The sequence below is a fragment of the Myotis nattereri genome (assembly GCF_964212035.1).
Source record: "Myotis nattereri genome assembly, chromosome: 10".
NCBI classification, from domain to species: domain Eukaryota; kingdom Metazoa; phylum Chordata; class Mammalia; order Chiroptera; family Vespertilionidae; genus Myotis; species Myotis nattereri.
Window position 1 is genome coordinate 74,214,963 of NC_138085.1, and position 18,512 is coordinate 74,233,474.

Sequence of the window (18,512 nt, forward strand, 5' to 3'; positions counted from 1 at the left end):
GGAAGAAGCTTTTGGCTTTTTGTTATCTATGACCTCAAGAAGAAGTATAATGGGTGCAAAACCTAAATTAGAATGGACTAAGGGGTGAAATTGGAACGCAAGTTTAAGACTGTTCGTTCTTTAAGAAATTTGGAAGAACAGGTAGGTAGAAAAGTAGAGAGATGGAAGAGATAGACGATTCAGGAGAGGGACTTGACAGTGTAACACTATTTTGAGAAAATTGGAGGGTGTACAAGATTAGAGCAGAGGTAAAGAGATTAGCCTTGCCAGCCAAACAAAACCACTCCTGCTCTGAGGAGTCACCTGAGTCCACTGCCGGAGGAGACATTGGACACTGGAGGAGAGACAGGCTTGCAGTAACTTTTCCCTTTGCATTTGTTCTATTAGCTACAGAGTAGCCAGTGCTCACTTTCTGTACTAGTGGTACTTAATGCCAAGATTTGTCCTTGCCTGGTAGGCATTCAGTCTAACTTACCAGAAGGCTACTCAGATGGTTGTCTGTCATATACAATTTTAAGTCAGTAGATTAAGGTTGTCTTAAGTCACCATCTATCTATATATATAAAAGCCAAGCAAGTGGAACGACCAGAACTACCGGTCGCTATGACATGCACTGTGGCCAGCCAACTGGCCCAATCAGGGCCCCGATCAGCCCCCACCCCAAACAGGGATGGGGCTGGCCAGCCAAACTCCCACGGCCCCTCCCCCCAGCCAGCTGTGTCCCCTCACCCCGGCCAGCCCCACCCCCGATTGACCCCCCTCATCGCTATTGGGGGCAGGGCTGGCTGGCCAACCTACCACGTCCCCTCCCCCTGACCGGCATGGGCCAGCTGGACCCCACCCGTACATGAGTTCATGCACCGGGCCTCTAGTTAGTTATAAGTCACCACCATACCAAACTCATCTGCTGTTTGAAGTATATCCTGATTATTAATGTTTTGTTTCTAATTTTGTGGTTTTGTATTCACAGGGACAGGTTGTAGAAAACCTAAAAGCACAGGCCCTTTGTTCCTGGACTGCAAAGAAAGATAACCACTTGAACTTCTCAAAACATGATGTTATTACTGTCTTGGAGCAGCAAGAAAATTGGTGGTTTGGGGAAGTACATGGAGGAAGAGGATGGTTTCCAAAATCTTATGTCAAAATCATCCCTGGGAGTGAAGTCAGACGGGAAGAGTAAGCATTTCTGAGTGTTCTCACGATGAGTCAGCCTCCTGGTTCAGAGGTCATCACTCAACCACTGAGCTATACTGGCCAAGCAGTGCTTAAAAGACATTATTTTTTTATTGTCTGATGTTGTTCAGTAATATATATATTTTAATGTTGTGTGCTCTAAACAAATAGTAAGATTTATGTATTACCCTTGTTTTTCCCTATACTGATTCATGATCCATATGTAATTTACCAATAACTGCCCATTTGTTAATGCACTCATGTCTTTTTTTTTTTTTTAATTGATTTCAGAGAGCAAGGGAGAGGGGGAGAGAGAGAGAAACATAAATGATGAGAGGGAATCATTGATCGGCTGCCTCCTGCATGCCCCCAACTGGGGATTGAGCCCACAACCAGGCATGTGCCCTTGACCAGAATCAAACCCTGACCTCCTAGTTCATAGGTCGACACTCAACCACTGAGCCATGCCACCTGGGCACTTATGTCTTTTAAGTCCCTTTAGAAATGCAAAATAATAGCACATTTGAAAAACTGTTGATAAATCATGTTGAAATTACTTTGATATATTTAAAAATTTAGAAGTTTGATATTTGGCAGTTCTTACTCTAGGATTACACAATGTATGAGAATATTTGTAGCCTGTGTACTGAGGTAATAGTTAACTTTAAAAAGCCCTAAAAAAAATGTGCTGCTAACACCTGCTGTATTCATCGAATACCTTTCTTGTTTTTTGATTATTGATGTCCCTTTTTGTTTCTTTGTTTTATCTGTTTATGTGTTTATTTGGCAGGCCAGAAGCTCTGTATGCAGCTGTAAATAAGAAACCTACCTCCGCAGCCTATACAGTTGGAGAAGGTGAGCTTTTGACAATTTGTATATTAGATGGGAGTCAGATTACCAACTAACTTCCCACAGTTGTCATTCTCCATACTTCTCTGTCTTCGTTGTTGAAGTGAGGTTAGGAAAACCAGCCCCTTTCCTATTTCACATGAATATTGAGGATATATAAAACATATGACTGAATATACTTGACACTTTTAAAAAATCATTACTATAAAATTTCACCATACACTGCCTCGATAAATAGGATCATAAATAAAAAGTATAGCAATGAGATAGCACAAAAGTTTTTGTTTTCCTGCAATTATATATCCACATTATTGATGTTTAGGATGTAAAGAAATTTTAGTATATTTAGTTTATTTACGAATTGCATTTTAATTACAGTGTACCATATAAATTATTAAGTAGAATTTAAAATCAAAATACACTTTATTATAAATATTACAAAGAATATTTATAGCCCTTGGAATTGTTTGACTAATAAATTATTTTGATCTTGTTATTATGCTGAAAAATTAAATAAAGATTGTCTACTGTCTTTGCAGACATTTTTTTCCCCATGAATAGTTACAATACAGGGTGGGGCAAAAGTAGGCTTACAGTTGTGAGTACATGAAACAGGGTTTATTTTTGTATTATTATTTATTAATTATTGTATTATTTTCCATGCAAAAAACTGTAAACCTACTTTTTGCCCCACCCTGTAGGTTTATAAGTGAATTGTATATGTTCATTATAAAATTAGTTGAATAGCTGAAGTACAATTTATGTTTATGTTGCTCAAGAAAATCAGTTTAATGGTAAATTAAACAAATTCGTCAGTATCTCCTCTAATTAGAGATTCTGTGCTACAGCCTGAAATATACAAGGATGAATAAAACACAGCCTCCAAGCTCACAGAAGAATGGGGAAAATAGGCATACACTTGTAATAAATTCTCTAATGAGTAAACAAAACACTGTTTTGAGTGGGCCCTGTGAATCCACAGAGGTGGCATCCTATTAAACAATGAGTAGGCCTTGCACAGTGACAGAGGAAGAAGATCTTGCGGACAGAGGGAGTGTCATGAGCCAAGGCATCATTGTGAAAGGGAGTTTCAGGTCACCAGCGAGGCTGGAACCCCACATTTACTGTGGAATGAGTGTTGTGAAATGAGCCTAGCAAGGTAGTGAGGAGCAATTTGAAAAAGGACCTGGCTTGTTGCAGCAGATCCAAATATTATAATCATTTTTATTTTGTTAAATCAGCTAAATTGGCTAATACTGGGAATGTGAATAATAAATAGGTTCTAGATCAAGCATGTCAAACTCGTGGCCCACAACGAATATTTTTGCAGCCCAGCCAATATAACGGTATGTAAGAAACGTTTTAATAAAAATTTTGTAACTTAATTTTTAAAATATCCTGTTATACATAATCTATAATAATAAAAGCGTAATATGCTAATTAGACTGGACGACCTTTCAGGTGAAGCCAGGGCTGTGAGGGAAGCCAGGGTCTCGGGTGCCAGAGGGAAGCCGGTGCCGGCAGCCAGGGGAAGAAAGGCCTAATCTTGCACGAATTTCGTGCATTGGGCCTCTAGTTATTAATAATGAACTACAACAATCGCTAATGACTGATTACTATAATTGTGTTGCATTCATTTCCCTTACATGCCTTATGCACAGGCACACCATTTCTTTCCACTAATACTAGCAGCGAATATTTTAGCAACCGATTGCCACGTCATTAGTCTTGTACTGACTTGTTTGGTGTGCGCAACAGGAAATATTTCACTTTCGGAGAACAAAAATAGCTTTATTTGCATTACACTTATTAATTTGTGCAGTTATTCAGTGTCTATTAAGTAAATGCTCAAGAAAAAATACTAATTTTTATTAAAATGTTCTATTATGTTAACGATGACTCATTTATTTCAGCCCTTTGTGTTCAGGATGTCTCTATCGAAATAAGCTTACGTTTCTATGAAAATTGAAGCTTTTGTTTTTTTGTGGCCCACATTAACTTAAACCTTGTTTATTTGGCCCGTGTGAGCCTTTGAGTTTGACATACTTGTTGTAGGTGGTGTTTCTGGTCATCTCCAGTTGATGATGTATAGATCAAATCCCATGTTGACAAATTAAAACCCTAAAGAAAGAAAGATCTCTAAAACCTGGTCATTGACTGCTTCTCCTAAATTTGCAATCATAGGAACCAAAAACAAAGCCAGTATTAAAAGTTAGACATTTCACTCAAGGTCATTCATTACGAAATATTTATTGAGCTTCTACTCCATGCCACACACTGGGCTAAGAGCTGAGTCCTTGTGATGGAATTTGGCCTCTAATACTGATGTCGGCTGAATATTGGGCATTTCTACAGGTGTGTATATAAAATAATTAAAGAGAAAACAACAGATTAGAATATATTTTCTATAAGAGGTTAAATTTTTTTTTCATATTTTGACTCTATAAAGTGGAGATACTGATATCTCTTCGTAGTTTTGGGCTTATTCTCTGTGATATGATGATAATGATGGTAATGATGATGATACAATTAAAAAAAAGAAACCCCACAATAAAGCTTTATGTGAAATCAAATCTTTTTCTAATAAATTACTAAATAATTGCTTCATTCTTTTTTCTGTCTTAATATCTCTTTATATTGTTTCCTTAAGTCGTAAGATCTTTTACAGTAAATTCATTCAGGATCTTAGAAATTAACATAATTTTTTAACTTCTGCAATTTTTCAACCAAAATTTGTTCCTTTTTGCTTTGTTTCCTACAGAGTATATTGCACTTTATCCGTATTCAAGTGTAGAACCTGGAGATTTGACATTCTCAGAAGGTGAAGAAATACTGGTGACTCAGAAAGATGGAGAATGGTGGACAGGCAGTATTGGAGATAGAACTGGAATTTTCCCATCAAATTATGTCAGACCAAAAGATCAAGAGGTAGAGTTCATTCCATTTTGTTTATCAAGATTTATACTTAAAACAGAGACTCGTGAATATGGTTTTGGTCAGGCTGCTTTGGTTACTAGAAAACCACTCAAGGTAGTTCCAGTAAAATAGAGTTTATTATAGGGATCCTGTTAGAGAGAGAAGGGAGGCAGGATTTGATGAAATTCTAAGAACAAGAGACACAGGTATGACTGGGCTTCATGACAACTCCCATAATCAGGGAGGCTTTATAAGGAACCATCTTGAAGGAGTTTGTAAATCTTTCAGATTCTGACATTAATGTGACTCAGCCTATATTGAGTTCCTATTTCTTTTTATCCCACTAATAATATCGTATACTGCAGCAGTTCTTAAATTTTTTTGTTTAGGGAACTTTTTACATTCTTTTTTTTTTTTTTAATATTTTTTATTGATTAAGATATTACATATGTGTACCCTCTACCCCCCCTCCCCCCGCTCATCCCCTCACCTCCCCGTTGTCCGTGTCCATTGGTTAGGCCTATATGCTTGCATATAAGTCCTTTGGTTGATCTTTCCCCCTTGCCCCCACCCTCCCCTACCTTCCCTCCAAGGCCCGACAGTCCAATCAAAGCCTCTCCGTCTCTGGATCAGTCCTTGTTCATCAGTTTATGTTGTTCATTATATTCCACAAATAAGTGAGATCTTGTGGTATTTATCCGCTCTCCAGTTCCATCCATGCTGTGGCAAATGGTAAGAGTTCCTTTTTCTTCTTCCTCTTCTTAAAGAATACCTTTCAGCATTTCATATAATGCTGGTTTGGTGGTGATGAACTCCTTTAGCTTTTTCTTATCCGTGAAGCTCTTTATCTGACCTTCCATTCTGAATGATAGCTTTGCTGGATAAAGTAATCTTGGTTGCAGGTTCTTGCTATTCATCTCTTTGAATATTTCTTGCCACTCTCTTCTGGCCTGCATGGTTTCTGTTGAGAAATCAGCTGACAGTCGGATGGGTACTCCCTTGTAGGTAACTGACTGTCTTTCTCTTGCTGCTTTTAAGATTCTCTCTTTATCTTTTGCTCTTGGCATTTTAATTATGATGTGTCTTGGTGTGGTCCTCTTTGGATTCCTTTTGTTTGGGGTTCTCTGCGCTTCCTGGACTTGTAAGTCCATTTCTTTCGCCAGGTGGGGGAAGTTTTCTGTCATTATTTCTTCGAAAAGGTTTTCAATATCTTGCCCTCTCTCTCCTTCTGGTACCCCTATAATTCTGATGTTGGTACGCTTGAAGTTGTCCCAGAGGTTCCTTACACTATCTTCGTATTTTTTGAATCTCTTTTCTTTTTTCTTTTTCGGTTGGGTATTTTTTGTTTCTTTGCATTTCAAATCTTTGACTTGATTCTTGGGATCCTCTTGTCTGCTGTTGGATCTCTGTAAATTATTCTTTATTTCAGTCAGTGTTTGCTTAATTTCTAGTTGGTCCTTTTTCATGTTCTCCATGGTCTCACTATACTCCTTGAGGGATTTATTAAATTTATCGGCGGTTTCCATAAAATTCTTGACAAACCTTATAAACGTGGCCTTGAACTCTATATCCAGTTGTCTGGCCTCCTCCGTTTCTGCCAATTGTGACCTGTTTCTTTGTCTTCGCATTTTGGCTGCTTCCCTGTGTTGATAGAGTGGCCTGCGCGCCAGGTGTCCTGTAGGGCCCAGTAGCTCAGCCTCCCCAGTTACCTGGGGTGGACACTCTTGGTGTACTCTTGGTGCCTTGGTTGTTGTAGGATCACTGGGAGGAATTGACCTCCAGGCCAATTGGCTGTGGGAAGCAGCTGTGTCTGAAGTGGGAGAATGGACCCCCTCTGACCACTGGGTACAGTGGCTCCTGGTTCTAAGGAGGTGCTAATCAGCCCCTGCCTGAGGCCACAGAGCAGGAACCACGAAGAGGCTCAGCTGTGAAGCAATGCAAGCCGCTGCGGGGCCTTGGGCCTTCTCTTGGAAGTTCCGGGTCTGGCTGGCCCGGCTGCAGTTAGGTAATTATCAGGTTGCAAAGGGCCGGGGCATTCAGATGCAAAAGCCTCTGCCCCAGCCTGGGTGGGGCGGGGTCTCAGGGAGTCAAAACGGGCGGAGAAAGACGCTATGGCTGATTCTCCGCGCCCGGAGTCGCGCGTCTCAGTGTCCCGGTAACGGCTGCAAGCACCTCTGAGGGAAATCAGCCCTCAAGTTCGCCCGCTGCCGCCTGACAGAGTCACCTCTCCCCGTATGAGACCTGGGTCCCCAGAGACTTCCCGGAACGGGAGTTCAGAGCAGTCAGGAGCTTGTGATTCAAAAAGACAGCCGCGTCCTCAGGTGCCACCCCCTTTCCGCGCGCGCGCGAGACGCCGTACCTCTGCACTCAGCCTCCGCAGCTCCTCTGGCTCTCAGCGTGCTTTTCTTTTCTTCTAGTTGTAGAAATTACACTCAGCCAGCCTTCCTGTTGTTTTGGACGATGTTTGCTCTGTCCTTTGGGATAATATTCAATTGTTGTGTGGGACCACTATTTCCCGGTGTTTATCTATGCCGCCATCTTGGTTTCTCTCAACTTTTTACATTCTTAAAGAGGTTTTTTTTGTTTGTTTTTGTTGTTGTTTTAATATTTGGGCTATTATCTAATAATACTTTCCATAAAACTGAAATTTTAAAAATATTTTTGCCCTAGCTGGTTTGGCTCAGTGGATAGAGCGTCCGCCTGCGGACTAAAGCAGTGGTCGCCAACCATTCGGACCTCACAGACCACCAGTGGCCCGTGGACCACCGGTTGGCAACTGCTGGACTAAAGAGTCCCAGGTTCGATTCCAGCCAAGGGCACATGCTGGGGTTGTGGGCTCAATCCCCCCTAGTAGGGGGCGTGCAGGAGGCAGCCAATCAATGATTCTCTGTCATCAATAATGTTTCTATCTCTCTATCCCTCTCCCTTCCTCTCTGAAATCAATAAAAATATTTTTTAAAATATATATATTTTTAAATTTATTTTAACATAGAAAAGTTAAACTCATTGCATAGTAACATAAATAACTTGCTTTTTATGGAAAAAAAACAACTATGTATTTCCAAAAAAAATTTTAGTGAAAAGAGTGGCATTGTTTTGTTTTTGAAAACCTCTTTAATGTCTGGCTTAATTGAAGACAGCTAGATTCTCACATCCACTCTGCTTCAGTACTGTTACTGCAGCTGCATCCACTAACAGAAAAAAAATTTAAATTCTTTCACTTCTTATTCAGATTCCTAAAAAGAGGAAATGTGGTTGGCCCAACTTATCCTGTAAAGTCAAACAAGTGATAGTTGCTGGAGTAAGGATCTTTTGTTCTTAGGTCAGGTTCGGGGGGGACATAGCAAAAAAAATTAAAAATAAAAATATTTTATTTTTGCTCCTATGCAGCAGGAGCAGAACTCACATATGCCTTAATGCAGTGGTCGGCAAACTGTGGCTCGTGAGCCACATGCGGCTCTTTGGCCCCTTGAGTGTGGCTCTTCCACAAAATATCACGTGTGGGTGTGCATGTACAGTGCGATTGAAACTTCGTGGCCCATGTGCAGAAGTCGGTATTTTGTGGAAGAGCCACACTCAAGGGGTCAAAGAGCCGCATGTGGCTCACAAGCCGCAGTTTGCCGACCACTGCCTTAACGTATCCAGGACACATAGACTGTATGTGGTGCTAACATAAATGGGGCATATTTGACCTGTGTAGTCACATTTAATATTCAGGAGGAATTCAGAAATGAGCTATTCCTGTTGTCGGGATACATATGAGTCACTTGTCTCTATAATGCTCTGTTAGCAGACCAGAACTCCCCACAAGTGTTAGATTCTTAACTTTTTTGGTTAATGTAAGGTTAATTGTCATTTTGCTCTTCATTTAAAGAAACCAGGGAATTAGACGTCTCTAATTCCTAATAACCTTTGTACTTTTACATCTGGATTTTTGGAAAATGATAAAACAGTATGTCTTCTCCTTACAGAGTTTTGGGAGTGCTAGCAAATCTGGAGCATCAAACAAGAAACCTGGTATGTATAGTGATGAAATGAAAAAATTACTGAAGTGCTTCATAGCCTGGAATTCATAGTTTCTTTCTTTTTTTTCTTTTTTTCAGAGATTGCTCAAGTAACTTCAGCATACGTGGCTTCTGGTTCGGAACAGCTTAGCCTCGCACCAGGGCAGTTAATACTAATATTAAAGAAAAATGCAAGTGGGTGGTGGCAAGGGGAGTTACAGGTAATCATCTTCAAATAACATGTATTGGTTTTTATTATAAAACTAGTGCATGCTCATTAAAATCAAAACTAATAAAAATTTTAGATCACCATTTAGAGGTGATCTACATGAACATGTTAGTGTATAATGTTTCTCTCTAGTCTTTTCACTGTTTATTTTTAGCATAGTTGAATTAATATTTTAAGTAAGAATATATGAAGAATATTTTTCTCTAAAGACGTGATTGTTTTCCAGTTATACCTGCTTTAATAAACCACAGGTCACCTTCTTAAAAGAAAGCATAGCATCATCTTTACCTGGGATAACCCCAGGCTTACAGCATAACCTCTGGGAGAAAAAGCATGGTCCAGGCCACATGCAAATACAAATATTGTATTTGTTCCTGTTTTGTTTTTTTACTTCAAAATAAGATATGTGCAGTGTGCATAGGAATTTGTTCATAGTTTTTTTTTAAACTATAGTCCAGCCCTCCAACGGTCTGAGGGACAGTGAACTGGCCCCCTGTTTAAAAAGTTTGAGGACCCCTGGTCTAGGTTGTGCCCTGAGAAAACACTACCCATTGGACTTCCCCCTCATGATCTTATGTTTTTGAAACATCAGTGCAAAGAAAGGAAGTGCCGGCATAAATGAGCCTGTTTTTTGTCCCTGCAATGTTAGCAGAGACAGTTATTGCATATGTTTTGATACAGTGTTTTTTTTCTCTCTACTAAAATTTCATTGTTAAAATTAAAGAGTATTGTAGGATTAAAAGATGATTAGAGGTACAATAGTTGTATTTTTATGTAAGATTAATATATGCAGAGACAGTTATTGCATATGTTTTGATACAGTGTTTTTTTTCTCTCTCTCTCTACTAAAATTTCATTGTTAAAATTAAAGAGCATTGTAGGATTAAAAGATGATTAGAGGTACAATAGTTGTATTTTTATGTAAGATTAATATATGATTGTGATGAGGATAAACATAGCTTCATTCTTGCAAATTAGTCTTACAATTTCTAAAGAATAGTGGATGTTCAAAATTCAGTACCTTTTTGAATAACCCCCTGAAATCCCACCTTCTGATTTGCTTTGAAGATTGACCCAACTAAGTGGGAAACATGGCTATCCACAAATTTTATTTGTGGTCTCCTGATTAACGAAGTTCCAAGAGGTGTTTACTGTGGGCTGTGCTATTTTAAGTGCTGACTTGAACTTATTACAAGAACTCTAGAAAAGTGTTTTTAGTTTATAAATATTACTTGTGTGAAATATGCAGATAATTCTGAGCCTGAAAGATCTCCAAATAGACTTCCACAAATAGTGTTTTTAGCTGCACTTTGAGCTGCATGTTGAGTCATCCAGTTGTTTGATATTGACCTGGAAGGCCAATGCAAAATTCAGGGCTTCCCAAGACCACCCTTACTTTTGACACCAGTTTTAAGTTTGAAGGTCTCTGGACCACTCTGAAGTACAATAATTTGCTAGAACTCACAGGACCTACTGAAAGCTACAGTAGTCCCCAGTGGATGCCTGAAACCACAGATAGTACTGAATCCTCTATATACCATGTTCTTTCTTTTACATATATACCTATGATAGTGGTTAATTTATGAATTAGACATATTAAGAGATTAATAAAAACCAATAGTAAAATAGAAAAAGTATAACAGTATATATTGCAATAAAAGTTATGTGAATGTGATCTTTCAAAATATTTTATTGTATTGTACTTTTCACTTAAAGGAAGAACTTTCTAGCTTCTCTTTGGCATATCCTAATTGCCTACATCACTACTCTTGTGCTTTTGGGCCATTATAAAATAAAATAAGGTTACTTGAACACAAACTCTGCGATGCCATGACAGTGGATATGATAACCTAGATAACTACTGACTGACAGGCAGGTATTGCATACAGCATGGATACACTGGACAAAGGGATGATTCACGTCCTGGGTGTACAGAGAGGGATAGTGTGAGATTTCGTCACGTTACTCGAACAGCATGCAACTCAAATCTGAAGAATTGTTTATTTCCAGAATTTATTACTTTATTTTCAGACCACATTTTACTGTGGGTAACTGAAACTGTGGAAAACAAAACCATGGATTAAGGGGGACTACTGTATTATACTCATGGTTACAGTTTATTACAGCAAAAGGATGTAGATTAAAATTAGCCAAGGGAAAAGATGTATGGGGCAGGATCAGGAGGGTTCCAAACACAGAGCTTCCAGTTGTTCTCTCCCCGTGGAGTCCTGATCAGCACTAACTTCTCCTTGCGACAATACCCACAGAGTACTGCCAACCAAAGGAGCTCACTTGAGCCTTGCTGTCCAGAGTGTTATGGGGGCTCTATCACATAGACATGGTTGGTTGCCTGTATGGCTGAACTCAGTCTCTCCAGAGATTGAGTTCATGCTACGTGACCCAGAGCACCCACCCACCATAAATCACATTGTTAAGACTATCTGGCATGGTCAAGGCCCCAGGTAAACTCAGACACTCATCAGTCATGACATTCCAGAGGTTTAAAGATTACCTCCCAGGAGCCAAAGACAAAAACCAGACCTTTATTTGAGTAAGGTTAAATTCTTTACTACACAGGATTTTTTTGTATGTTTTGTTCTTGTCTCAGTAATTTGTTTTACTCTCATCTTTCATACTCCTTTTGCTAATTTTACAGGCCAGAGGCAAAAAGAGACAGAAAGGATGGTTTCCTGCCAGCCATGTTAAACTTTTGGGTCCAAGTAGTGAAAGAACTACACCTGCCTTTCATCCTGGTATGGAATGAGTTAACTTGTGTTTCATCATAGAGAATTTTTTTTTAATATATTTTATTGATTTTTTAAAGAGAGGAAGGGAGAGAGATAGAGAATTAGAAACATCGATGAGAGAGAAACATCGATCAGCTGCCTCCTGCACATCTCCTACTGGGGATATGCCCGCAACCCAGGTACATGCCCTTGACCAGAATCGAACCTGGGACCTTTCAGTCCGCAGGCTGACGCTCTATCCACTGAGCCAAACCGGTTTCGGCCATCATAGAGAATTTTTGTTAAAACTCGCAACTTCTCAGAATAGCTAACTCTGAAAAATATTTAAAATTTGTCCTTTCTAGAGAACTTTCTTTCTAAAAAGTTCTGTGTAGAAACAGCCAACTGTTAAATGAATACTTGAACCTCTTCACTCCTTAAAATTTCTCAAAGTGGAATTACTGTACCATCAGACTTAAAGTGAAGAAGCAGTTCACTTAGATTTTTAACTGTAGTTTGAAAATGATAGTGTTTTTAAAACAGAATGGCCAAAGGAGGGTGGGAGAGAGCAACCAAAGGGCAATTTTAGGCAAATTTAACCTTTAATGTTAGAGTAACTTATATCCTAGGGGAATTTTGACAGGTGAGCCTATAGGAATAATTAATTTGTTATCTTGTTTTTCTTTTTCTGGTAGTGTGTCAGGTGATTGCTATGTATGACTATGCAGCGAATAATGAAGATGAGCTAAACTTCTCCAAGGGACAACTTATCAATGTTTTGAACAAAGATGATCCTGACTGGTGGCAGGGAGAAATCAATGGGGTGACTGGTCTCTTCCCTTCAAACTATGTTAAGATGACGACAGACTCAGATCCAAGTCAACAGTGTGAGTAAATCAAACTATTTGCCTCTCAACTAGTGCAAAAGCTTTCATCTGCAGCACTACATTTATTACTGTTCTGGGTCATATGTTAAACTCGGCACTCTTAGCAAATGTATATGAATGTTTAAAGTAAGAAATTGCCAAAGGAAAATTTCCACAATTTAGAAGTTATATTGCTTTATTTTAAATATTTGTTTCCTAGCTTCAGACCTTGCTATTAGATTTCATCTGAAAAACGTATCATTCTTTTATGGGTTCTTTGGTACGACAGCAGTCTATACTGCAATTTCCCGTTACCACCATCATTGCAGTGGGCAGTGATCTTTTTCAGCTTAATAAAGAGTAGATAGTAAGTTTCCTACTTACCTATTAAAAATTACCCTTTTAGTGTATGTGCTATTAATTTTGCCACCCTTGCATTTATTTCCCACATATTTACACATCATCCAGTTAAGAATAAAATTTGAAAACTATTTAAATTGACTGTTTTCAAAACTCTCCTTAGATGATTATTTACATGATATCTCGTGCCACAAGAGGTACATGAATCAAGATCTATTTCACTGTTTTTATAACAAGGGTCCAGATCTCCAAGTGTGATATTTGGTATTACATCAAATTATCCCTTGGTAGTTATCTAGCCTTTCTTATATTTGACAGTAAACATGAATTAATAGTAAATTAGAGAACAGACAGTACTTGAACATACTTTTACCTTTATAAAATGGGTGTCACTGTCCTCCATCTTTTGGATTTTTTTTTTTTTACAAAATACTCATGATTTATAATTTTATTCTTGAGAAATTATCTAATAAATTTAACCTTTCATTGTAATTTAGTTTTTGAGAGGATATAAATGGTAACCAAGTCAAAGCTGAGATATGCTTACGATTCAGTGCAAGTATTGTGAATTTCTTTTATACTATAATTTTGAAATATTCATGCATTATTTTTACTTTGGAGCTTGTAAAGATGGTCCTCACCCGGAAGAAGACTTTCCTTTAGATAACACAACTAAATTTCCCAATTTGGAGGTGGGAGGAGTCCAGTTCTTTATGGTTTGAACATCCCCAAATATATCTCAGGGTTTCAGGAGAAGTGGTAAACTAAAATATAACAACCTGGGTTACCTAAATGAATGACCATTTTAGCTCTGCAGATGGTTTGGCAGTTTTGGGTGCTTGTCAGTTGATGTGATCAATTAGGAGTGCCTGAGGCACCTTTCCTGAATCAGAGAGAGCAAGAGACTTTCAGACCTGCTGGGTCTGGAAGAGCTGTGGCTAGTGATCCCTGAAGGCATTCCGTATGTTCATACATTTGGTTTTTATAGTGTCTATGATGTAAAGTGATGGTTGTCCAAAGGTTTCGTTGTTGTTGTTGATCTTTTTTTTCTGTGGTAGAACACTTTTTCCAATTAAGCCTCTCTAAGGAATATAAAGATCAAATAAAAGCTGTTCTAAAGGAAGGACAGCCAGGCGTGTATGAGTCAGTAAAAACTGGTTAAATTTTAGATTACCATTTGCATTTCTTGCGCCCTTAGAAGTATTATTTTTATTTCCTTATGTAATTAGTATATAGTCAGTGTGCCGCACAACGACATTTCTGTCAAAGACAGACCTTGTATGTGACTGTGGTACACCATATAGCCTAGACAGTAGGCTGTACCATCTCTGTGTACGTGCGCTTTGTGATGTTTGCACAATGAGGAAATCACCTGATGTTGCATTTCTCAGGAAGGATCCCCATCGTTAAGCGGCGCATGACTGTATTTTTTAAAGGTTGAGAATAGTAATAATTCAACTTTGTTACTAGTTGCTGTTGCATGTTATTAGTCAAATTTTTTCTCACCCCTTAATTTGCTTTATGTTCATTTTATTCCTCATTTTTCTTTTTATAGGACCCAATGTTGTCTTCCAGTGTGAAAGCACCCCAGAGACCCACTATCCAAGTTTGACTCTAGCGTGGAGGCAGGGCAGGCAGCCCTGATCAAATATCTCCTACACAATCCGTTAACTTCGGTTCGAATGTTAGAGCCACTTGTGATTATTTCTTTGTGTTTCTAACTTACAGTTAACATTTATTTGTAACAAATGAAAGGATAGTGGGTCTTTGTGTGGCTTTCCCTGCTGTTCACTCTGGCACCCTTTAGCATTTTTCTCCTTTTTTAATTTGGTAATTGTAGGTCATTAGCATGCACATTGAGTTTTCCCCGACATGGTGGGAATTCAAACACACAAAGACCCACTATTTGCACAAACTGTTCTCGCTGGTTTGGAATGAGCTGCCATGCTTTTCTCTCTAATGTTATCGCAACTTGTATATTGATTACAGAATTCAGATTAAATTTGCTTATGTTTTGCTCTTATGTTTGATCGAATCCTAATTACAGTGAGCTTTTAATTGGTTCAGTGTGTGATTTGTCCCCAGATATGCAGTGTTTAATTTGTTGCTTTCTAATATGCCACTATTCAATTTGTTAAATTCAATTTGTTAAATTTAAAGGCCAAGAACTGGAAACAACCTTTTATGTATTTTCTGTGTATTTGGGGGTAGAAGCAATAACATTTTCGGGGAGCTTTTCTTATCTCAGAAGAGGACAGTGGCCTGTCCATCAGTATGTGCAGAATGGGATATGTTTCATCGGTTAAGTTGCCCAGGAATGAGCACAGTGCTGTCGTAGTGACCTTAGATCTTTATGTGCTGTGGACATGAAGATGCTGCATCATGTCCTGCAGCAGTTAGTTGTTACTTTTTCATTAATGAGCTAAAATGTATTATTTTGGGGGAATGAAAGACTCCCGTCACTGACCATCAGATATGAAACTTTCCCTAGCTTAGACTGAGTATTTATATCTACGATACATTTTAAAGTCAAAAATTCATGTTACCTATTTTAACTAGGTGACCACATGTCTCAGGTCACAAAAAGACACTGGTTGACATTCTTCTTAATATATTTAGTAGAGATCATAAGGAATCTTTGAAGAGTTTAAATGCCCCTGAAGCAAGCACACAGGCTCCATCTGCCTGGTCAGGAATGAATTCGGGTGAAGGAGAGGTGTGTGTGCTGGCGTTCCTCAATGTCCATAGAGTGCTTTGAGGCTAGAAGATTGACTTTTACCATCCAGAATTCTCTGGCTAATCTCTGTTTAACCACATTGGCTACTTTGGCACAGGATTTTATTTTTTCTTGAATGGAAACACTTTAATGATGCTAAACATTATTAAAAACTAATAAATGTGAGAGTACATAGCTAAAACAAAAAGGCATTTTAGTGGACAGTATTAAACTATTTTTGAAAATCAATGAGAAGCTTATGCAATTTATAATGTTTACAAACTGCAGTGCAATCTACTGTTTATGAATGTCAAAGTATTATCAGGAAACGTGTACATACAGTCACAGTCTTATTTCCTCACAGAGTTCTTTAAGAGTGAAATATGTTTTTATATCTTTGAGTTTAAGTTAAAAACATATATTGTGCAATATTTATGTTGATGTGCCTATATATTATAAATGAATGATTTCAGTTATACATTGCCTAAATCATAACTTTACAACACTTGAGAAAGAATCAACAGTTTAGTTACAACTTCACAAAGTTCAAATGTCTGTGTTCCAAAATATTTCACATTATTGGGATGTATGGTGATATGTAGGTGTGCTCCCTGGGGTAGGGATTTGTAATTATCAGACCAGCTCGATTTTTAGTATTTGGCATCATCATGATACTTTTAAAAAATATGACATTAATAGAAAGCAATAATATCACTTTACAGGTGGAATAATAGATTCACCTGCAGTCAATAAAAGGGATAGTACAAAGGTTGTGTCCTTGTGAATTCAACCAATGCTTCAAATTGTACAGATTACTTGGTCTTGCCTTTTAATGTCCTGAGCTTTCTGCATTTGCATCCTTTAGTTGGGTTCAGATTAAGAACAGTTACTTTAAGTCCATTATAAACCCTGAGATTAGAAATCACCACTGATAATTAGCCACATGATTTAGTATAACATTTCTGTATAACTATTTTTTGCATATGGACTTACCTAATATATTAATAAATTATTTCAAAGGTATTTTATAGTGCAGATCATTCACTTTTACACTGATGAAGTTTATTAAGAATGACATTCAGGTAGAGCTTAGCATCTGTAGTCAATTTGAAAAAACTGTATTCAAAGGTACCTATGGACTAAATCGCATAATGACATATTTAAGCTAAATGTCAGTCTGGGAAACGTATTTACTGTATTTACTGAAATACCTCTCCTTGTGTAGGTATTTTGTCATATATTTGAGAGAAAGCTAAAAATAAAGGAAATAGGATGACATATAATAACCTGACCTTCTTAAAAGTGCATGCAATCCTTTGCGATACCTCATATTCTGCCACATACTTGCTTTCTTCCTCATGCAGTATGAGGCAGCTTTCAATTTACTTAGAAAGCAATGTTAGAAGGAAACAATTTTAAAGTGGGAACACCACTGAATAAATCTGAACTCTGTAGGAGGTAAAGTTTATTTAAAAATTGTAGTTTGTGATAATCACTTTTAAGTATGTGATCAAATTTGATGGGTTTTCCAGCAGTAAAAAAATCAGTTCTAAAACCAAACCTGATTTTTTAGAAAATTTAAATCAGTCTTACTCATTGTAGAGTTTCCCCAAAAACTTTGTCTTAAAGTGTCATTTTAAAATAATAGAGCTATTAAAACAGTATAACTGCTATTTTAGTGTTCTAAAATACAGTATGAATACTGATAGTTTAAAGTAAAGAAAGTAGAGGAAGGAAAAGTAGAGAAAGAAATGCCAATTCCAGTCAAAGCTTTATTTGCCAAATTTTTCTTAGAATGAATTTTACCAAGTTACAAATTCTTGTAAATAGAATCTATAATGGAAATTCTGAGAGACTTCTGCCTAGAGTGGCATTGTGGGATGCTGCTGTGATGCTACTGTAATGTAATAAGTTATTAAATTGTTGCAAAGTGCTGTTTTTTGCCTTAAATTTTTATTTTGTGTGTCTTAAAAACTATAGAATCAAACGTATTAACATTTTAATGCTGGGCACGCTTGGCATGAGGTAATCTGTTTTTATTTTTACAAAGTTGTAATATAACTATGCAAGTGTGTTTATTAAAAGGACACAAACTACATTACTTGTATTGTGTATTTCTTTGGAAGCATCCTTTAAAATTTATTTTTGGTTGTTTATATGTAGTCATGATTCAATTTCTTTGGAATTTTTCTTTTTCCTTAATGTAGTCTCTGGATACAGACCAACACATCCTTTATATCACAGGGGGCAAAAGAAATTTTTAAGTGGTCAAGATTGAAGTAATTTGATCCTAGACAAAATGTATTTCAAAAGCAAAAGAAATGTTGATTTGAAAGTAAAGGAAAATGTCTAGGGTAATAGTCTACTCTGTTACTTATAATTTGTACTGCAACTTTTTTCTGAAAAGATTAGAACGAATTTACAAGTTGATAGTCATTGCAAATGTAATTAAGACATTTTAGTACAAAGGAAGTCTATATAAAAGAAACTGTCATGAATGCTTAAACAGTATATTACACCTAAGTGATCAAGTTGCTGATTTCACCTCTACTGAAGAAAATAAAAAGAAACAGATCAAAATTCAACCCACCCATCAATGTTTGGCATAAATAACCTCTTTCCGTAAAAACCTTTCTACATCTCTGGAAAGTCATTCAGCTAACTTGTATGGAG

The 18,512-nt window shown here is 37.6% G+C and overlaps 1 protein-coding gene across 1 annotated transcript in view; it reads left to right on the plus strand.

Moving 5' to 3' along the window:
* Nucleotides 1-18,512, plus strand: part of ITSN2 (intersectin 2) — a 103,830-nt gene that overhangs the window by 57,223 nt on the left and 28,095 nt on the right. Inside the window, exons 24-30 of the mRNA XM_081100613.1 lie at nt 971-1,176; nt 1,964-2,028; nt 4,784-4,950; nt 8,910-8,955; nt 9,042-9,163; nt 11,828-11,924; nt 12,593-12,784. Of these exons, the coding sequence (XP_080956739.1) occupies nt 971-1,176; nt 1,964-2,028; nt 4,784-4,950; nt 8,910-8,955; nt 9,042-9,163; nt 11,828-11,924; nt 12,593-12,784 (895 nt within the window). The remainder of the gene's footprint in view (nt 1-970; nt 1,177-1,963; nt 2,029-4,783; nt 4,951-8,909; nt 8,956-9,041; nt 9,164-11,827; nt 11,925-12,592; nt 12,785-18,512) is intronic.